This window comes from Dromaius novaehollandiae, chromosome 23 (genome assembly GCF_036370855.1).
Source record: "Dromaius novaehollandiae isolate bDroNov1 chromosome 23, bDroNov1.hap1, whole genome shotgun sequence".
Classification (NCBI taxonomy): Eukaryota; Metazoa; Chordata; class Aves; order Casuariiformes; family Dromaiidae; genus Dromaius; species Dromaius novaehollandiae.
In genome coordinates this window covers 7,611,832-7,632,936 of record NC_088120.1, presented here as the reverse complement: position 1 = coordinate 7,632,936, position 21,105 = coordinate 7,611,832, and the positions used below count along the sequence as shown (strand labels likewise).

General features: G+C 55.8%; 3 protein-coding genes across 8 annotated transcripts; 2 read left to right on the top strand and 1 right to left on the bottom strand.

The window, feature by feature from the left end:
* The first annotated feature begins 595 nt into the window (after positions 1-595).
* On the top strand, positions 596-9,589 carry PDIK1L (PDLIM1 interacting kinase 1 like). Its single transcript, XM_064525058.1, has 3 exons — positions 596-679; positions 2,692-2,993; positions 5,787-9,589. The coding sequence occupies exons 2-3, from the start codon at positions 2,709-2,711 to the stop codon at positions 6,525-6,527; spliced, it is 1,026 nt and encodes a 341-aa protein (XP_064381128.1). The 5' UTR covers positions 596-679; positions 2,692-2,708; the 3' UTR covers positions 6,528-9,589.
* Positions 9,590-13,621: 4,032 nt separating this feature from the next.
* On the top strand, positions 13,622-19,038 carry FAM110D (family with sequence similarity 110 member D). 6 transcript variants are annotated; one of them, XM_064525055.1, is made up of 5 exons: positions 13,840-13,962; positions 14,078-14,152; positions 14,742-14,936; positions 15,042-16,312; positions 17,460-19,038. In XM_064525055.1, the coding sequence occupies exons 4-5, from the start codon at positions 16,153-16,155 to the stop codon at positions 18,473-18,475; spliced, it is 1,176 nt and encodes a 391-aa protein (XP_064381125.1). In that variant the 5' UTR covers positions 13,840-13,962; positions 14,078-14,152; positions 14,742-14,936; positions 15,042-16,152; the 3' UTR covers positions 18,476-19,038. The 6 variants fall into 6 exon arrangements, with proteins under 6 accessions (XP_025954045.2, XP_064381125.1, XP_064381126.1 ...); XM_064525056.1 differs by having other exon boundaries at positions 14,737-16,312; XM_064525054.1 differs by having other exon boundaries at positions 14,078-16,312.
* A 221-nt stretch (positions 19,039-19,259) lies between these two features.
* C23H1orf232 (chromosome 23 C1orf232 homolog) lies at positions 19,260-21,057 on the bottom strand. Its single transcript, XM_026098262.2, has 4 exons — positions 20,337-21,057; positions 20,167-20,253; positions 19,977-20,074; positions 19,260-19,769 (listed from the first exon to the last, which is right to left on the bottom strand). The coding sequence occupies exons 1-4, from the start codon at positions 20,523-20,525 to the stop codon at positions 19,502-19,504; spliced, it is 642 nt and encodes a 213-aa protein (XP_025954047.2). The 5' UTR covers positions 20,526-21,057; the 3' UTR covers positions 19,260-19,501.
* Positions 21,058-21,105: the final 48 nt, after the last annotated feature.

Sequence of the window (21,105 nt, the reverse complement as noted above, 5' to 3'; positions counted from 1 at the left end):
CACGCTGGTGCCCGGCCGGCGCAACGCCGCGGTGAGGGGCTGGTGTGGCGTTAATTAACTAATTGCTGCCGGACTCCGTTAAGGGGATCGGCGGCACCGGCCGGGCTGGCGATGCCCTAATCGGCTTCAAAGCCGCCAGCGGCCCGCGAGGGGCTCGGCAGCCCCTAATTGGCTTGGGTAGACCAGGGAGGGCCGCGAGGCGCTAATCACCGCCGGGCTGATTAGCAATTAATCCGGGGGCGAAAGGGGGGGACCCTGCGTGGGGGGACCCTGCGCGGGTGGATGGGAAGAGCTGCCTCGGCGGCACCGAGGGGACAGCCGCCTGGATGAGACCTAGCAGCACATTTGTGCCCAGCGCTAATTCTTTCCTTAATTCCACGCGAAATAAATAGATAAACACGGAGATAAACAGGTAAAAGCAACGCGGCGGCTGCAAAGCGCCGAGCGCTGCGCACAGCATCGCACCGCGCCTCCCGCGGGGCCGCGCGCGCTCCCCCGCCCCGCCGCAGGGGGGCGCGCCTGCACCCCGGCCGGCCCCCAGCCGGCCAATCAGGAGGCGGCGCGGCGGCGGGGGGCGTGTCCGGGGGCGGGGCGCCGCGGGGGTGTGTCGGCGCTGTGGGGGGGTGGGGGGGGCACTATAATGGCGGCCGGGCGGCGGGAGCGCGGCGGCGGCGCTGAGGTAACGCGGCGCTGCGGGTCGGGGCGGGCCGGGGGGGCGGTGGGGAGCGGCCCCGGGGCGTCACAGTGCGGGGCGAGCGCCGGGCCCGGCTCCGCCTGGGGCTGCCCTGAGCGGGGCCTGGGCACCTGCTGCGCGGCCCGGGGCCTGCAGCGCTGGGGGGAGCCCCGGGGGGGGGGCGCGGACAACGGTCAGAACCGCTTTAACCCCCCCGGAGTGACCGGCCTGGGCGCTGTGCGGTGCCTCTGCGGCTGCTGCGTGTGGGGCCTCCCCGGAGGAGCAGGGGGGCGAGCAGGGGGGTAACGTGTCTTATTCTGCAGTTATTATTTCTGACGAGGCAGGGAGCAGAGGCGCTTCGTCCGTGCGACACCGGCGGCGGCCGCCCCAGGCCTGGCGGGTTGGCGTGAGCAGGCCGCGCTTCCCCCTGCGGTGCCCAATGCCCGGGCCAGGCCTCTGTGGGCACCCGGCACTCCTGGGGAGGGCAGGTGGCCGCCTGGCAGGGCCCCCCCGGCCATGACACGCAGCTGGCTGGCCAAAACAGGGCCTCTGCTCTGCCTGGACCTGATGCGGTACCGTCCCAGTAACACCATCTCTTCCATAGATGTGGCTGCTGTTGGGGTTGCAGACCCTGCTTTCCTCCCCTGCCGGGGGGTGTTAGTGGCCCCTTGAATCTTCCCCTTCGGCCCACGATCTGTTTCTCGTGATGGTGTTGCAGGTGCAGGCTCGGTGCCTCTCGGGGCCTGCACCTCATGCTAGGGAGCTTCTTGCTCGCATCGGTTTCAGTTCAAGCATTACTGCAAATATTCACCGCAAAACTTTGCGGAGAGGTTCCAAGCATCTGCATCAACAGTGTCCTGAGGCTGGCAATACCCATGTCTCTCTTCTTACCTTCTTTTTTTCTTGGAACCTAAAACACTGGAAAATCTAGAAAGCTTCCTGCTGATATGGGGCTGTTTTGATGTGGTCCTTAGTGCCTGGTTTACTGACAGAAAGATAATTACACTTATCACCAGCAGTCTTGCAAAATATTTTAGTTCTGATCTACTAACTGTGATACCTCTTTCTTTTCTTTACATTTCTTTCTATTTGATCAGTGATGTTTGGCTAGCCAAACCTTTTTTTCCGTCTATAGTCAGTGTCCCCTTTTGGTTTGTTTATATGAAGGTGGTGCTGTTGTGTTTTGGTTTGTGAATTTGCAGAGAAGTGTGTGGAGAGGTGCATAAGTTTGTGGCATTGTTTTTTGTTTGTCTCTCTTTGCTTTTGCTTATAAAGCAATATGTTAGTTTTTGTTGAAATCCTTGCCCTGTTCTGCAAAACTGAAATTTAGGTGCTGAGTAAGAGCTTCTGTAATCAGTTGCCCTTTTTAACTTTTTGGGACCTTAAACTGATTATTCAGAGGAGACTGGGTAGAAAAGCATAGCAACAATGAAAAAAAAAAGTTATAAGCATTCTGAATCATCCTCTTGTCTTAGTATCCAGAAAAGATCTTCATAATTAAATTATAATAAAAATATTTACCTATGCTGACACCTCCTTAAAATGCAGTTTTAGATTAAATCTGCTATTGCCTAACCATAAGCCTCAACTAAACCTCTGCTCTGATATCCCGGGCATCGACTGAGCATGATACTGTGCTGTTACGTGCACAGATGGAGCAAAAGGTACTGGGAGAAAGCAGCAAGAGACTGTGTGATAACCCTGTCTCCGTGCAGCACAAGCCTAGGTTTGAATTGTTGCATTCTTGAAAACTGGCCTGTATTTACAATCTTAATAGTCCAACCGAAATGGTATAATTTCACTTTTAACTACTCCTTAGCAACAGGTAGAGGTTTACAAAGCAGATTCTAGGCTATTCTAGCACCAGAATGTGGTGTTATGAGATGTTATGTTCAGAGGCCGTGCTCTAATAATTGAAGGCCTAATGTTGCCACACCAAGTCATATAGGGAAAATACAGATTAGTAGTTGTTTAAAAGTTTTAGTTCTATGGGTTTTTTCCCCTTCCCCCTTCCCCAGAGCCTTTGATCTTGAAGATGGTGAGTAGCCAGCCTAAGTACGATCTAATACGGGAGGTTGGCCGTGGCAGTTATGGTGTGGTGTACGAAGCAGTCGTCAGGAAGACCTCTGCACGGGTTGCGGTGAAAAAGATTCGGTGCCATGCTCCAGAGAACGTGGAACTAGCTCTGCGGGAGTTCTGGGCACTTAGCAGTATCAAGAGCCAGCATCCCAACGTCATTCACCTGGAGGAGTGCATCTTGCAGAAAGATGGTATGGTGGAGAAGATGTCCCATGGCTCCAGTTCCTCCCTTTATTTACAGGTACATGAAGCTGAGGTAACGGGGTGGAAGTAATAATATGTATCTGTAGCTGGGAGGGAAGGAGGTGGGTAGCTAAGAAATTTTGGGGTTTTTTAAGGTATGCTTAGTTAGGAGAGGCTATTTGCACTGCTGACATCCAAAAATTATTTTAGATCTTTAGGAGAACATACTTATTGAGCAATCATCCATATCTTCTAATTGAAAGCTGTGCCACTCCAGGACTTTTTTTAATGCAAATCTGCTTTGATTATTTGAGGAAGGGGCACAAATAATGCACAATGGAATTGGGGCTGTTGTATTTACTTGGTAGAAGCCCTGCTGCAGGGTTAATGAGGAGATAGGGACTAATGTCTTGAGACAGAGCTCTGAAGAATTCCTTAATCTCAGCTGTCCTTGGAACAGGAAGTAACCATCTTGGTTTAGGAAACCAGCACTTAAAATTCCTTCAGAAAAAATAATAAGCAATTACTAGAGTGCAGTGAGCTGTTTTTATTTCTTTTCTGAGTAAATAACTCTTAATCTTTTTCAGAGAGGAGTAAAGGTCTAGCATATGATAAATAATGGAGCAGAGGAATAAATATCACTTTTCCCTATGTGGCTACTGAAGGCGTCTTAAGTTGCCTTTAGGTTTGAAGACATACGTTACAGAACAATAAACAAGTAGCTCGGAAGGACCTTGAAAGATCTTGTAGTTCATTCCCTTGTCAGGAAGTTGGCTCAACTATAAAACGTGCCCTCGCAGAATCTTGCCTGTCTGGTTTTAAAAGTCAATAGCTTATTAAATGTTTGTTGTATTTTATCTCTAGTCAGTTTTTAACATCTTAGTTTTTATTGTTGTTGTTCTTGCATGTCTAATGTAGGACTTTTTTTAATTGAATGTTCATCTGATAATGCTTCATGGCTGTCTGGATCCCACTGGGCTGGGTGCTGTACAAGCCTGAGGAAGAGGGTTCTTGCCTTTGTAGACTACCTGTAGCTGTAGTTGCTGCTGACCTGCTTTCATGCAGGGATTGGAGTCAAATAGTGCTGTCAGCTCGTAGGGGAGAAATGAGTGGTTTACCTTGCTCCTCTGTAGTGGAGCAGTGAGATACTGCAGCAGAGTTGGGGACAGCTGTATAGAGAGGGGTTTATAAAAGGCGGGTGGGGAGGCTGCAGTGGAAGCGCAGGAGCGGTGGGAAGGCTTTCCAGGTGGTCTGTAGCACGCTTCCCTGACAGCAGCGTCTGCTTGGTAACGTAGCACTCGGCTCTCACCCGTGTCCGGGGACTGTTGATAGTAGGCACAAGCGCTACAAATTGTTTTCCTGCTTCAAAGAGCAGAAAAGAGCAAAGGGCACAAGTGAGCTTTGGACTTAGACTCTAAAGAGGCTTGGATAACTTTATAATAGGGCAAATAAGATCTTCCTTGGCTTGCTCTCTCCTTCCCCCCCTTCCTCCCCCCCCCCCAACCCAGGTGTATTACTTTACAGAGCTGAACTGGTGCAGTATGTAGAGAAAGCTGGCTGGGGAAAGGGTAATAGTGTCTTCTGAAGTACCCTGGGGCAGATGCTTAATTGGAATATGCTGAACAAGTCAATATAGGAAGAATTTTAAATTGGTTTGGTTTTCCTCGTGGTGCTTTGCCACTGTTACAGACACCAAAGTGGAGTTTGTCATCTAATGCTCTGAATGAGGTACAGAATCCTGTAAAGCTTCTGTAAACCCGTGTAGAAGGCAAAAGTGTGTGTGTTACTCATCCTGCTAAGGAGGCTGGCTGCCTCTGGTGCTGTGAAATGTTAACTTTGCTGGCATTGACTATGTAGCCTAAATGTGTAGTTTAAGTTATTATGTGAATTCACTGTTCGGTTGGTCTGTTTTGAGTAATAGCTGTGCTCATAACTTAAAATAGCTATAAATTACTACTAATTTTGCTCTTGGATGGAAAGCCTCACTTTTCTTATTCAGAGTGGCAGTTCAAAATGCTTTGTTAATAGCTGCCTTTTTCTTTTTGAAAGTGTTTGGTTTCGTATACCTTGGTTTACTACTAACAGAAATGAGTGAAAGACTTACCTTCCAGAATATGCTAAGAGCCACCTCAGAGAAACAAATATGTAGTTGTGTAAACAGGATTAGCAAAATTGACTGCTGATTTCATTTGGTTTTGTATAGAGCAGTTATTAAAACTAGCTGCTCAAGTTATGCGTTGCATGTATCCCAGAATATAGCTAGTTAATAATGATGGTGAGAAATGTGTTGCTTGCAACAGCTGTTTAGCTGGGCATGTAGATTAGTGTTCTCCTGGGTTAAAAGATAGTGTTAACACTTACTAGAATGCATTCATGCATGAGGAAGGGAGAACAGGCTTTAAAAATCTATTGTTCAGCTATTTCATCGGCAGAGGGCAAATCTAACCAGTTGGCACTGCGCAGAGTTACTTGCTGAAATTCTGTTTGTTCAGTAAAGTTGTTAGCAAACTGGGTGGGACGAGCTTTGTTGGGGTGGGACACTGTCCAGCTGAGACAGATGGGAATGCAATGGCCACACAGTATCTTTCAAAATACTGTTATCTGGGTATAGCCCTAGTTTCTGGGCCAGGGTGGAAACTCGATATGCTTCACACGCAGAAAAACAAGTAGGCAGTCAAATACATTGTGGTTTTCAAATCTTAAATTTAGCATAATACTTTGTTCTTATCAGCTGCAATATATTATTGTCTGGATTGTAGAGAGGAAGGTCCAAACTTCATGCATTTTCCCATCATATCTTTGTATTCTTGTGATCATCAGGTAGTTATGACATCTCTTTTCCTCGTTGCAGCTTGTAGAGACCTCGTTAAAAGGAGAAATAGCCTTTGACCCCAGAAGCGTTTATTACCTTTGGTTTGTAATGGATTTCTGTGATGGAGGAGATATGAATGAGTATCTGTTGTCCCGAAAGCCTAACCGCAAGACCAACACCAGTTTCATGCTTCAACTCAGCAGCGCTCTGGCTTTCCTGCACAAAAATCAGATTATTCATCGTGATCTCAAACCTGACAATATTCTGATATCGCAGAGCAGGGTGGATGCTAGTGACCTGGAACCTACCCTGAAAGTAGCTGATTTTGGGCTAAGTAAGGTATGTTCAGCTTCAGGACAGAATCCCGAAGAACCGGTCAACGTAAATAAGTGTTTTCTATCTACTGCCTGTGGGACTGACTTCTATATGGCCCCTGAAGTCTGGGAAGGACACTACACTGCCAAAGCGGACATCTTTGCCTTGGGGATTATAATTTGGGCAATGTTAGAAAGAATCACATTCATAGACACGGAAACAAAGAAAGAACTTCTGGGGAGTTATGTCAAGCAAGGGACAGAAATCGTGCCTGTTGGAGAGGCGCTTCTAGAAAACCCTAAAATGGAACTACTCATCCCTGTAAAGAAAAAGTCTATGAATGCTCGGATGAAACAACTGATCAAGGAAATGCTGGCTGCCAATCCACAGGACCGTCCTGATGCTTTTGAACTAGAACTTCGATTAGTCAACATAGCTTTTAAGGACAGCAACTGGGACACGTGACCTACAGAGGAGTTAATCTCTTGATAGAGCTGCTTTTGATCTAACTAGTGGTGCAACTTTATGGCAGTAAAAGAAAGAAGCCTGAGCTCAAACCTCCAGGGTTTGGTTTTTTGTCAGCAGAATTTCCTTTGAGCTTCTTAAATTATGTGAACTTCAGTTGGCCACTTTGTTAAAGATACATTTATATGCGTAATACCAGGATGTTATTTATACACAAGTGTAAGATGTGAAGATGTTCGTTCATGTGAGTTGGCAGCAGAATGTTGTAAGGTCTGAGACTTGATTTCCAGCAATATGTCATGGAGTATTTCATACATTCCTGTTTCCTATATCAGTATTAGGAATTCTCATGGAAAAGAGGTTTGCATGCTGGTAGTGCAAATCTTTGGGCTTTGTAAAGTAGTTCTGTGTATATATTTAAGTACATGTGAGTGACTGGGAGCGTATGCCTGTTTGTGTTGCATTCCACAGAGAAAACGCCACTTTTCTAAATTATTTGCTAGGGGTCTGAATGGTTGGGATCTGCTAGAAAACTGGGTGAGGAAGATCGATGAGAAGCATTCTTTCTCCAAAACTGAGTAACTATTATTTATTCTTATTATCTAACATTAAAGATGGGGTCTGTGACTTGACTTTGTAGACAAAAAATGCAATGCAAAGGGATCAGCAGTTTAAAAAGTGCTGAGATGGTTGAGCTTAGCACTTAACAGCTTAATGAGCTTATCACTGAGGGAGTCAAATTACCAATGTATGCAATCATGCGCTAGCATGTTGGTTAGGCCATTAATAATTCAATTTTGCTTTCTTCTAATAATCAAACACTTTATTAATCAGTTAACCTACAGTTTCATAACCTGCCTTCTACTCTTGCCTCTGTAATCCAGTAGCAACTTGAATGTTTACAGAGGGAGAGTTTTGTGAGTTTAGCTTGTGAAAACGTAGACACTTGGGGGAATCCGGCTGCTTAAGACATTATTTTAAGGTTCTTCAAAATATGGCTACAACACAGCTTTTCCTGTTTACCGGATCTAACCAGCATGTTGGTCATGGTCTGTCCTTTCTTTCCGGCACCGCTTCTAAGCCGGTGGCGAGGAGGTGATAAAGGGATGATTGTCTGTCATGTTAAACACAGCTATTTTCAAATAGGGGAGAAGGCACTTAGTAATCAGTATATGAAAAGGTGTTTCAGTTTTGTGCACTAACCTTGGCCAATATTTGGATTTGTTTTCCTCCTTTTTTTTTTTAAAAGTAGTATTTATTTAAAACCATGGATGGTAGGGTGAGAAGCTTTGAAGCTGTCGAAAGGCTGCTTACCCCCACAGAAACAGATTCATATGCTAAGAGGGTTTTCATTAAGGTTACCTAGCACTGTAGGGTAGACAAAAGCTTCCTTGTAATAGCATGATAAATGCTTTTTCTCTTGGGTGCAGGAGTATGACCTTTCTCATCCATTTGACCTTTTGAAAAAGCAGAGACCTTTTTAAAAAAAAAAAAAAAAAAAAAAAAAAAAAGGCCTTTAAAAGGCAGATATGTTAAAGCTGCAACAAAACCAATTTTTTAATAACTAAGTTGCTATTTTTTTCTCCAGTCTTACCTGAAAACTGCCTTAAAACTAATCCCATGTGGATTTTGCTCCTCGGACGCTGTTCCTGCTTGCTTCTATGAGAACCCCAGGGAGTGATTCTTTATTCTGCCCAGTGTGCGAATTAACAGCACAAACAAGGGAGAAGTGTAATTTTGTTTGTTTTTGTTTTTCCAAAAGTAGGGAAAGGTTCTCGTAACATAGTTGCTGATTCTGCCAAACTTCTGGTCCTCGAGGCTCCCGCTGGTCCTTACCTGCTGGTGTGTAGTCTGGCAGTTACTCGAGGGTCCATGGTCCCACGTTTGTGGTGTTTTGCTTCACTTTGTCATTTAAGGTAAGTTACCTAAGCCGTGATTTTTGGACAAATATACCTTCCTGTCTCAAAGCAAAACAATACTGGCTGTTTAGAAGATGCTATAGCAGCACAGAGTGATTACCAGAGGATGCTGCTCTGTCGTACCGAGGTGTTACTGAACGCAGCCAGGAGCAGCTTCGCTCTGGTACGGATCCGCGCGGCTGGCGGTGACGGTGATGCAGCCTGATGCCTGTGTAGGTTTCCCAGTGCTGCTTCTTCCCTGCAGGGAGCTCAGCCTATAAAAGCAGAGTTGGAGCCTATATGTGAGTAATGAGAAAGAGAGATCTATTTATTCTTCTGTTCTGAAAGTGGAGATCTTTGTTCTTGTGCTTTAACTGAATTTGGTACAAGGAAAGCTTTGGCTTGTTACCGAAAGGAGGAAAACAAACCTCTTGCCATCTGTGCCAACAGTATTTTACCATACTTGTATTCTGCATGGTCGGTGAATGAGGGTTGTGTAAAGTTTTAAGAGGATATAATCTGTCATCTTAAACTTGAGTTTCTAAAAATCCATTGCTAACTTCCTTTTCTCTCCTGTCCACCCAAAAGCCAGAATCTACTGTTTATCTTGAAATTTTAATCTACTATGGAATAACAGCACTTACCTTTAAAGCTCTTTGCAAATAACTTGATCATCCTCTGTAGTGTTTCAAAGGATGAACAGTGGATGCGCAGCCTACCTGCAGCGCAGAAACTCATGGTGAACTGCATCGCGAAGTTCTTGACTCCCAAAGTGTTTCTTTGCACTGATTGCCACTTTAAAGGGTGGGGGTACCTGAAATCCCTCTCGTGGTGCTTAGCCTTGATGATAGGTGAAGCTGAGTGTTTTCTTGGTTAACGCTGAATGATAGTCCTTGAGGTCTGAGTCCTGTTTGATTTGTCTTTGTTCTTTGTTGTGTCTGAGGTCTTTGTTTTAAAACCTCTGATAAATCAAACCGTTGTAGCAGCTACAGAATTCACCAGCATGACGCAGAAGTCAAGATGCTCGTCAGCACTCAGAAAAAGACTTTCAAAACTTTCTTTAAAAGTTGTAAAATATATTTTATGAAGAATTTATAATGGGGAAAATTATTGTGTAATTTATTAAGTTCATGACTGTTTTGAAATAAAATGGATTTCAATGAAGTTCTTGAACCCTCTACAGAGAAATGCTTTCTTTTCGTCAGTACAGTCTTACCATGTAGCTGTCATCAAAGCTGCAGAGAGGCTTATTTGCTCTGCTAGAAAAGTTTAGTAGTTCATTACACTCGTACTGCAAGTGAGGTTAGGTTTGTAAAAGATGCTAGATGGACCAGTCCCTGTGCTGCTCATCTCCTGTACATGCTTCTGTAGCAGCAGCACAACTTGCGCTGGTGTGTAGTGTACTGCTTGAACTTGACAGAGCAAGGGCTGAACTGGTTGTGAAAATAGAGCTGACTTTTGGACCAGTTTAGGTAAACTGTGCCCACGTTGACCCTGCCGCGTCTGCTCAGACTCCCAAGAATCGAAACAGTCGTCTTCTGGGCTCAACTCTTTCCTTCTCAAGGACAAGGCTAAAGGAGGTGTTCTTGCGTGCAGCGCGTGCCTGCAGTTGTCAGTACAGGCAGCGAGGGTACCACCCCGGGCTGTATCCAGTTCTCTGGCAGTCTCTGCAGTGCCTAGTTACTGGTACTACTGGATTTTTGAGGCTGCAAATAAATGCTGCTGCCATCTTGGGCACTGGCGCTCCACCCATCCAAGCAAACGCAGGCAACGTCCCTGCGGTGGATCTGGAGCAGGAGGACCAGAAAGACGTTGGTCCTTGTTCTGTGTGTGAACCCCGTTGCCTCCCTTTAGCGCTGCCTTGCACCACAACCCTCGTGCGGAGGGGCTGAAGGAAGCGGAGTGCAACGTGCTCTTGCATTTCCCCGTCGTGTATGTGGGCAGCGTGCCAGAGGACGAGCTTGCTGCTTAAACTGGCCTGGCTGCGCCTGCGGCTTGCGGAGGTAGGTCTCCTCCGCAGCAGACGTGTGCGGGGTGCCGGGGCAGCTCCCGGGGCTGCGCTGGGTGTAATTAGCCTCCTGGAGATTTGTGAGACTGTGACCTACTGGTTTCACATGCCCTAAGAAGCCTTAGGAATAAAGAGAGAGGAAACAGTATTACTTATACATGATACCAGAGCCCAGGAGTAATTTGAATGTTTTTAATTAAAGTGCTCCAGAAGAAAGGATGGTACAGATGGGGTGGGGTTAGTGTAAACTGGAAATGTGGTGCTTTTCCTCGCCTCTCTGCTACCCCACCAAAACCCCCAGCCCCCTTCACCTTGCACTTGCATCTTTGCCTGCAGTTTCCCATTTACACTAGTGCCAGAAATAGGCAGATTCCCACCTGGCTGAGACCTGTGTCCTTAAAGCAGTAAGTCAATATAGTCTTGTAAAAACTGAGAGATTGAAACTTCAATTTTTTTTTCCCTTAAAGGATAAGCACTTTAACGAAAGGAGAAACAGTCGCAACTCCTTGATCAGTTTTAAAAGTGATGATTTAAAAAATAATTATAAGCCACATTCTTCCTCCACAGAATGAAAAGAAATTAAACCTACACACATCAAATGGATGTAGAACATGGGAAAACTAAATACAGATATCCCTGGGCAAATGGCCCAGTACAGAGGTTAGACTTAAAGCTACATCTCTGATTGAATAGCGCAACTTCTGCTTTGCTTTGCAGCGTACTGAGACACCTCGGATTTCAGTTTGCTAAGGCAGGGCTCGTCTAGCTGGTACTTGCTCTGTAGCGCTGGGGTTGTGAACTCGGCTTGTTTTTAGTTTTGCTTTTTGTTCGTTTGCGCCAGCCAATCATGACTTTTGCTTAAACTGCAGCGTAATGATAGGCGTTGCTTTGTGGTTTAGATAAAGTCCTGTCTGAGGAAACCTCCAGCAGCGACTCCCGCCTCTTGGGAGGGTGCCCTTGCTTTAAAGAAGCTTTTTTTTCTTTTTCCTCCTCTCTGCTCTCTGTACATTGGCTAACTTATGAATACAAACTTAGGTGGACTTTGGACTGCCTGCAGCACGGATGACTTTTGCATTGCTCTTCCCTACAGTGCACTGATGTCCTGCAAATTTTTGTTTTCTATTTTTTTTGTTCTCATTTTTAAGCATTTAAAATCTTTACTAGTGGGAATGCAGAGAGCTGGTTAGAGGTGTTTAAGGTTAGAGGTTGTCCCCGGGGCCCTGCAGAGCGCTGACTGCTGTTTCGGTTCCTTTTCGGTCCTCGGGGCTGGGGGAGCGCTTCATGCAAAGCACCAGCTATTCTGAAGTGCAGTCGAGGAAGAGGGATGCACCTCAAGCTCCACCACCCCGCGTGGTGTAAACAGGGGCTCTGAGCTGTTGCAGCGTCTCTGGTCGCTAGATCTGCAAGCGTTTGGGGGAATCTGAGCCCTCGCGTTTTTATAAGCAGAACGAGTGAAGCACGGAGAAATGGAGTGACTTGAAAAATCAGCCGGCGGCCCAAGAGCATCCCTGCGAGAGGGGCCCGCGCGGCCCGTGCAATATCCTCCGCAGCAGCTCACTTGCTTCCCTCGTGATTTCCAGCCTATCTGGGTGCCCGGAGCAGAAGGCGGCTGCGGGGGGGCTGCCGTCCGTGCGGAGCAGCGCGGTGGTCCTGCGGCAGCCCCGGACCCCGCAGCCCAGGCCGGCAGATGGAGAGCTGGAGCTGCGGACGCCGGCGCTGGGGAACAGCGTTTCCTCCCCGGCGCGTGGCTCTGCTGCGCCTTGCTCTTACAAAACACTAACCAGGTAAAGCAGCCTTGGTTTTGGGTGCTAGCAAACAAGATTGGCTGATTTTGTGTTTTTCCAAGAGGGCGAAGGGAGAAGTGGCCTTAGAATTAGCAGCTGTTGAAGTGCCCTGAGGCGTCTCTGACCTCGGGGTTTGAGGCTAAAACACGCAGTGGGAAATCCTTCGTAGATCCCTCGCAGCAGGTGGTGGACTCGGCCTCCCCCCAGCCAGAAAAGCATCGTTTGCCTTGGGGACACATCCCCGTGCTCGTGGCAGCTGCTTCCCCTCTCTGCCAGCCTGCCTACGCGGTCCCGTCGCGGTACTGACTCCTTTCTTGCTTCCCAGATGCTGGACAGTTGCTGGAAGTCAGCAAGGCCGCCCGTCTCCGGAGGCAAGTTTCGGGGTCCCCGTCGGTGGGATGTGAACACCTGCGTGAGGCTCCATCTCTTCTCTCCTCTCCCCGACCGCCGTCTAGTTTCTACTTGCCAGAAGCTAGTTAGGCGCTTGTTTCAGATTTATTTATGCCCGTTTGAGCCCGTGGTATTTTTAAAGGCCTGTTCTCTCCCAGGTAAAGGTTCGTGTATCGCGAGCCCTCCGGCTGGCGTGCAGCCACGCAGCTCTTGCAGCCCGCTGCTCGCGTCAGCCGCTCGGCAGCACGGGGCGTTTGCATGGGCCTCACACCAGAGAGGGCTTCTGTGGGGTGTGAAAGTAAACCAACAAGCAGAAACAGATGGTTGGGTTATCGGTTTCTTCGGTCCCATCCCTGGACTGCACCTGGTCCTGGGGGCACCGAAGTGAGTTTTGAAGGAGAAATGCACTTGGAAAGGTGGCTGAGGTAGGCTCACGCGGGCCTGACCCCTCGCTCCCTCTCCCCGTTGGCAGACTGAACTTCTCGAGAGAGAAAACACTTCAAAATCGCTTGTATTTCCCGTTCGCATGCACTAGCGTGCAGGCTGGGTCGTTACTCTTCTTGTTCTTTCTCTCACATCCGGGCACATAAAGGGCTTTCCGGAAATCTGAGGCTTTCCCTGGGAAGCCTGGGGTGCTGAGGACCTCGGTGGGAGACTCGCTTCCCCAGGAGTCCTGTGTCCCGGGGTTTTGCTTGGGAACGCCGCGCCGAGGGCGGCACAGAGGGAATGGGTCGGTGTCTCGATTGATGACTGCAGAGAGCCCTCCTGCCCCTTTGGAGGAGCCGGGCCCTGAGCCCGGGTATCCGTGCCAAATCCCCCCTCTGGAGATGAGCTCGTCCTCCCCGCTGCTTCAATTGGACACGGCAGGCTCCAGTCCTCGTCCCGCGCGGGTGGTCAGCCTTGGGGTCTCTCCCGCCTGCTCGGCTGGGATGGATCAGAGCCGCGTGCTGGAGGCCCTGGCGGTCTCGCTGTGCTCTTCTGCTCATCCTCCTTCCGAAGTGCGTGGCGTGGACTCTACGAGGGGGGCAGTAATTACCGGAGAGGCCGCGAGGGCCACGTCCCCGGGTAGCACGAGCCAGGAGAGGGAAGGTCTTGCTGGGAGCAGGGCTGTTTAATCAGGAGTTGGACACGCTCTGAAAAATCCCTTTGGAGGGAAGAGTTGCACTGCTGGACTCTTGACCTTTGAGCTCTTTCTCCAACTTTTCTCTCCAGCCGTGAGGGCTGGATGTTTCCTGCATGTGGAACAAAACCCGACAGTCTCGCGTCGCTGCTGGCCAGTGCTGGAGCTCTGAGAAAAACATCAGCTCAGGAGAGACAGGATAAAACTGTAAGAACTGCTGAGGGGTTTGGAGAAGGTTCGTGTTGTTTTGCTGGATGCTTTGGGCTGGCTCTTACCCTCACAGCAGTCAACAGTTGATGGCTAGCAGAGGTATTGCGCTAGAAATGCCCCGTTTCGTGCATGTTTTTCAGGCATCTGATGCTGGCTGCCATTGAGCACAGGACCTTGGGTTGAACAGGCTGGATCTGGACTAGCAATTCCCAAAGGTCTTAATGGCTTTGCTGCTTTGCAGAAGTAGGGCCTCACAAGGTGTCCGGAGCTGCCTGCTTCTGGGCTTCACCCGGGCTCGCGCGGCGGCCGCTTCCAGGCGAGCCAAGCTGCCCGCTCGGGGGGCAAAGCTGCAGCCGGGGGAGAGGACACCAGAGTCCAGCTGCGGCACGGAGAGGGATTTGTCAAGGGTGGAGCAGAGCGCGCTTTGCAACGCTCCTGGTTACCTTAGTTGAAAAACAAGGGGACTTGGAGCATCCAAGTGGCCCTAAGACATAAATGCCACCCAATGCGTTTATAAGGGGTTGATCAGTGGGGCTGATAACTCCCGGGGAGTCAGTGCTGCTCAAAGTGACAAAACCTGCCTGTTTAGCCTTCCCTTTGGGTCTGCGAGGGGTTTTTCACTGATTACCGGGGGGCTGGGCCCTTCGTTGGACGGGGCGGTGGGTACGGATGCTCTCCCGAGTCCCGGTCAGCGGCACTGGTTTTCCCTACCGCCTGGCCAAGGGGAGCGGGAGCTGCCCGGGTTGTCGATGCCTCTCACGCTGCCCCTTCGTGGGTCCTGCCCGCATCCCGCTCGCAGCGCAGGGGCCGCGGAGGCGCCGGGTCGAGGTGCCTCGCAGGAGCAGCCCGCGTCCGCTGGCAGGAGGTGAATGGAGGCTGCCCTTCCTCACCCGGGTCCTTACCAGAACGGCGGGCCGAGTTCCAGCTCGGAAAATCATCCCGTCCTCACAAACAGTGATTCACGCTGCCTGGACGAGGGGCCAGGCTGTCGAGAACGAGGTACTTTGCTCTCGAGTCGGCTGCCCTCTTCCCGGAGGGGATGCGTCCCGGTCCTGGCACGGATTGCTCAGGCTCTCGCCCCCGTTTCCCCGTCTTCCTCTGCAGGGTCGTTTGCTCTGTCGTGGCTGTTTGTTGCTCTCTGGCCCGGGTTTGTCCCTTCCTTGCTTTCCCAGGGGTTTGTCCGGTGCTGGCAGAGCTCGGATGAGCCGCGGCCTCGGAGACCTTGCTGCAGCCCTGCTTTGAGCCTCCGTTTCTGCCCGTCCTGGGGCGCTGGCCCAGGCTGCCTTCCCGGCACCGGCGCCTGCACAGGGAGGTGCAGGGACCCAGCTGGCCCCAGTTCCCGGCACCGCTGCTGGTGCTCCAGGAAGGAGCTGTCTGGGGGGAAAGGCAGCGCTCAGGGCCGGCTCCCCTTTCTGCCGGGGATGGAGCATCCCGGGCTGCTCCGTCCCTTCCAGAGCCTCCTTGTCCCCCAGCCCTGCTAGGGGCATCGCTACGGCACGGCCAGCCGCAGCCCGGGCTGCTCCGAGCGGAGCCAGCGTGCGACTGCGGGAATAGGGGGTTTGTACGGGCACGTAGGCCTGGGGACAAAAGCCACTGACGGTGACAAGCGCCCGTAACCCGTTTGCACCCCGGCTGGCTGCAAGGGGACGCGTGAAGCTGGCGGGGCCGTAGGGAGCACTCCGGGGTTTCCGGGTCCTGCACCACGAGGAGCTGGGACCAGGGCGAAGCCTTCGCCCTCCAGCGCGTGCCCCAGGCCTTGGCAGCCCCCCAGCAGGCACGGGGAGGGGGGGACAGGGGTGGTGTGCGGTGCTGAGGGGCTGTTTCCCCCCAGGAACACACAGCTCTCTGGGAAGGGGAGAGGGCAGAGGTAAAAATAACCCCTGGGCTGGCTCCAGTCGCTTGCGGCTTCCTGCAATTTACTGCCCTTCCCGGAGGAAGAGGAGGCAGGAACCTGCCTGGCCCGGAGCTCGCTTTGACCCTTTCACCGCCGACGGGGAAGGCGCTGGAAGGACCTTTCTTTGCTCCTTTTCCCTCCCCAGCCGCTGGTTTGGGGTCTGGCCGAGGAAGCGAGGGTGCCTGTGACGTCCCGGGGCCGGCGAGGTGCGGGGGGGCTGCGCAGGATCCCTGGGGAAGGGGACCCGCCGCGGGCCGGGGCCCTCCCTCCCCTCCGGGCAGAGGGGTCAGCGCTGGCGGGCGCGCGGCACGGCGCGGGTTAATGACGGGGCCGGGGTGGAAGGGGTTAACAGGGTGGCTCTTCCTCGCCGTGTTTATGAGGCTCCTGCTGGCTCTGGGCTCAGTTTGCTGCTGGCGGCCGGAGGGACGGGAACAGGGACGGACAGAGCGCGGCAGGCTGGGAGCATCCCTGCGTGGTCCCGGTGAGCGGGAGCATCCTCTGCCCGGCCCGGAGCATCCCTGCGCGGCCCAGGTGAGCGAGCGCATCCCCTGCCCGCGGCCGCGCAGGGATCCCGGCGTGGGGCACGGAGCGGGGGCCGCGTCGGGCCTGGCCTGGCCTCGGGAGCGTGCAGGCATGATGGCATGGGGCGAAGCCAGCAGTGCCGGGACCGTGTGCTGGTGGCTGCTTTCCTTGAGCCACCACAGAAAACCGGTCTGAAACTGGGGAGAGGCTCGGGAGCTCATCCGTTAGGAGCACAGGAGCAGCCAAACCGTGCGCCTCAGTTTACCCATCTAAAATGGGGGTGGAGGAAGCGTTGAAGCCTGCGCACGTTGAGTTGCAGGCGCCGGAGGCTCCTGGGAATTGCTGTTTCGTTGCCGTCTGCCCCGTGTCCCTGTTGTCCCCCGCCCTGGGGTCTGTGGGCCGAGCGGCTGCCGGAGCCGGGGCTGGTTAACGGTTAGCTGCCGGCGACGGGGCGGCTCTTCGCAGCCGTTTGGGCCTCTCTGTCCCAGGAAAACCATCTGCTTTGGGCATTTACAGCCCCCGGCTCAGCCCCCAGCCCCCCCCTGCCCTGGGCACGTCACCTCCAGCCCCTGATTTATGGCCCTGGTCCCATCCTGCCCTCCGCGGCTGCTTGTCAGCTCGCTCCCAGCTCTGTTCCCCCTCTCCCGGGCGGATGCTCCGTTAAAGCTGGGGAAGAGCCTTCGCGCCCGCGGCGGGGAGCCACGACGGCCCCGCGCGACACGGGAGCCCCGGGGAGCCGAGATGCCCCCGCCGCGCTCGCGGGCGCCCGGGGCCTGGGCACGCAGGCCGGCTTTCCTGCACGCCGGGGCCGCGCTTTGTTCTGCTGCCCCGGGCTCGTAAAGATAAGCGGCTGCCCGCGGTATTTTTTCCTGTTGGAAGCTGCTCTGGGGATGCAGGCGGATGCACGGCGCTTCACTCTTCCTGCCCGGGGTCAGGGCCGGGGAGGCTCATCCCGAGACATGGAGAAAAATCCCGATCCCATGGCTTCGCCTTGCACCGAGCTCTCCCGCCTGCGGAGACCCCGGAGCCTGCGGAGACCCCGGAGCCCACGCGGCCCCGGCGCTGCCTCCCGCGGCGCTGACCCCCTCTCTCCTCTCTCCTCCCAGGCAGCCGAGCTCGGAGCTCCTCCGCGGCACCCGGAGCCGGCCCGTGGGCCATGGTGCCCCTCGGCAGCCCCCCGCCGCCGCCGGCCCCCGGACGCCGCTTCTCGGCCCCGGGGCTGCTGCACCGGGGCCCCGGCTACCTGCGGGAGCAGCTGCGGGGCGGCAGCGGGGCCCGGGCACCCAGCGCGGCCGAGCGCCTCGAGGCCGACAAGGCCAAGTACGTCAAATCCCAGCAGGTCATCAACAGCCGGCAGGAGCCGGCGCTGCTGGGCTGCTCGCCCCGGCTCTCCCCGCGCGGCCGCCGCCGCCTCGCCCTGCAGCAGCGTCACGAGCTGTGCCAGGGCTCGGAGCTCAGCCGCGACGGCTCCAGGAAGCTGCCGTGCCCCCAGTCGCCCGTGTCGCGCAGGGGGGGCGGCCGGCGCCTGCTGAGACCCGACTCGCTCATCATTTACCGGCAGAAGCGGGACTGCCCGGCGGCGAACAAGGAGAACGCCAAGGGCTCGGGGCTGGTGAGGCGCCTCTTCCAGGGGCCGCTCAGGGACAAGCCCCCCAGCTCGCCCGCGGCCCCCCTGCGCCCCAGCACCCCCATGCTGTGGGTGCCCGAGGAGGAAGAGGAGGCGAGGAAGCAGGGCGCGAGCAGCAGCATCTTCCCGCAGCCGCCGCCGGGCTCCCCCGGCCCCGCCAAGCAGGCGCTGGGGCTCCGCGTCTCCCTGCCGCTCTCGGAGAAGGAGCGTTTCTTCAACTACTGCGGCCTCGACCGGGCGCTGGTGGAGCTGCTGGGGCGCGAGCGCTTCGGGCCGGCGGGCTGGGACGCCGATGCCGCCCGGCCGCCGGGCTCGTGCGAGTCGGAGCCCAGCCGGGCGTCGCGGGGCAGCGGGGAGGACGCGGAGCCGGGCGAGGAGGAGCCGGGCGCCAGGCTCTGCGCCGCCGTCTCCGTGGTGGAGCGCAACGCCCGCGTGATCAAGTGGCTCTACGGCTGCCAGCGAGCCTGGGCGGCAGCCAAGGAGTCCACGGTCTGAGGAGCCCGGTGAAGACGCGCCGGCTGGATACGGCCCGTGGCACCGGCTGCTCCCCTGGACCGTGCACTGCGGGGTGGCTGCTGCTGCGGCTGGGAGAGACACCAGGTCTACCCGCAGGGAAACTGAGGCACTGCAGCTGGACCCTGCATGCCGGGGAAGAGCGGGCAGATGGTTTCATGCCCTTGGAGACTGGTCTGAGCCCGGAAAGGACTGCGTTTTGGGGTGTGGATGCTCAGATGAGCGTGACGGGGGTGTCCAAAGGAGGAAAGGGCTGTGAGATCCCCCCGTGGGTGACTCCAGCGGGCTGGAACCCCTCTGCCAGGTCCTCTGGCCCCTGTTGGGTGCTGCCCAGCTCCTGCGCAGGGTGCTGGGAGAGGGCAGCGCCCCGTCAGCTGCATGGCTGCTCCGTTGCGGAGCCAGGCGCGGTCCGGGGTGGTGGGCAGAGCCTGAGCCCCCACCACAGGCAGCGCCCGGCTGGTCCCCTTCCCGCCAGGCTCAGCGGATCCGAGGGGAAAGGGCTGCGCGGGATCAGGGCGGCGTCAATAAACCTGCCTGCGTTTGCAGCCTGGCTGCGCGTGCGGTTTCTGCAGGGCTGGCGGGATGCGGGGCAGCTCCCCGTCCCTCTGCACCGCCCTGGCGGGGACGGGCCCGGCTCCCCGGAGGGTTTCCCTGCGGCGAAGCCCCAGCGAGGCCGGGCTGGGGCGGGCAGAGCCCGGCGGGCTTCAGACAGCCCTGGGGAGACGGCGGCAGGCTGGGACGAAGAAAGCTCGACACGGCTCGGGGAAAAGGGGCACATCGAGGTTTTTAGTGCAGACACCTGCACGCGGGCAGAGACCGGCCAAAACTCATCGCAAACACCCGCTGCGGAGTCACCCAGCTCCCTTATCCCAGGGTAAAAGCAGCGGCAGGGGAAGGGGCGCAGGCTGCAAAGCGAGGGCGGGAGGACGCCCCGGCCTGGGGAGGGGGGGGCCACACTGCAGAGGCCGCCCGCGCCGCTGGAGAAAGTCCTTCCGGGCAGCTCCTCCCCTAGGTGCCCTTGGGAGCATTTTTATTCCGGATCTCGGCAAGTTTCCCGGCCAGGAAACCCCACCTGAAGGCGCCTTCCTCCTGCTCGCGCAGCTCGCTGCCCGGGCCGGCGCCGGAGCCGCTGGTACCCGCAGGGTCGCCGGGCTCCCCGGGGCTCTCGGCCGGCTCCGGCTCGTCCGACGCCGGAGGCTGCTGCCACTTGGTAGCGAAGAGGTCCCAGAAGCCGGGCGCCTTGGCGGGGGGCACCTCGGGCGAGGCGGCCAGCGGGCTGGGGAGAGAGCGGGGGGCGGTGGGGGGGGACCCCTCTCTTCCCCCCTCCATCTCCCTGCTCCAACCCTCGGGCTCCGGCAGGGGACGGAGCCGGCGGGCGGAGTGACACAGAGCAGGGGGACACGCCGGAGCAAGACCCCGGGGGAGTCCCCGGCCGGGGGGGGGCTGAGCCCGGGGTGCCCCCCGCGCGCGGGCCCCCACTTACTGGTCGTTGCAGGGCTCAGGGCCGAGCAGCTGGTGTTCGTCCTCGCGGCCGAAGAGGGACGAGAGCGTGCGCCAGCCCCTGGCTCCCGCGCCCTGCACCTGCGGACGAGGCACGGCGCCGTTCACCCGGCCCCGCAGCCCCTCACCGCGGCCTCGGGGCTCGCCGCGGCCCCCGGGGCGCCCGGCCTCACCTTGCGCGCCAGCTGCGACACGGGGCCGGTGCCCTCCTCCGCCAGCGCCGGCGGCTCCGCCGTCTCCATCAGCTCGGGGGGCTCGGCCTGAAACGCGGCCCAAAATGGGGGATTTGGGGGGGGGGTGACCCCAACAGGGTCCCCGCGCAGCCCCCCGGCGCCAGCCCTACCTCCTCATCCGCCTGCTCGCCGCCCAGCGTCTGCAGCACCTTGGACTTGTAGAGCCTCCAGAAGGCCTGAGTCATGGCGATGGGCTCCGGCCGCTCGCCCAGGTGCCGGGGAGCCCCGCGTGCTGCTGTGGGGGGCAGCGGGGGTGCGGGTCCCCCCCCCGCGCTGCTCCGGGGATCCGGTGTCTTCATTAAAATTGCAGCAGCCGCCTGGGCTGCACAAAGAGGAACCTGAGCCAGGCCAGGGGCCGGGGGGGCCGAGCGGGGGGTGCTCCGGCCATCCCAAACCTCCCGCCCCAGCCCCCCCTGCACCCCCTTGCCCAGCGGGGTCCCCCGTCTCCCCAGGGCTGGTCCCTGGCGTCGAGAGCCGGGGGGGACACGCAGTGCGGCCCCCTCCCGCCGCGCCACGGCTCCCCACGTGTAATTGATTCCCCGGGCGGGCGGTAAGGCGATCGCTGGGCCTGCTGAGCCCGCCCCAGCTCGTGACAGCAGTGGTCAGAGCAGCACCGGCCCCGCCGTCACCCCGAGGCCGGGCCGGGGGCAGCGGGAGGGTGGGCGGGCCCCGTCACACCCCCCTCGCCCCAAACCGGCCCTGGGGCGAGGCTGCAGGCCGCGACGCCCCGGCGCGGGGCGAAGCCACGGGGTCTGGGGGGACTCGGACCTGCCGCAGGGCAAGCGCTGGGCCCGGGGGGGGGCGAGGGGGCCGCGCGGCGCCGCGGTTCGGGGCCCGGCGGCCCCGGGGCACCGAGTCCCGCGTGGGGCGGGGGCGGGG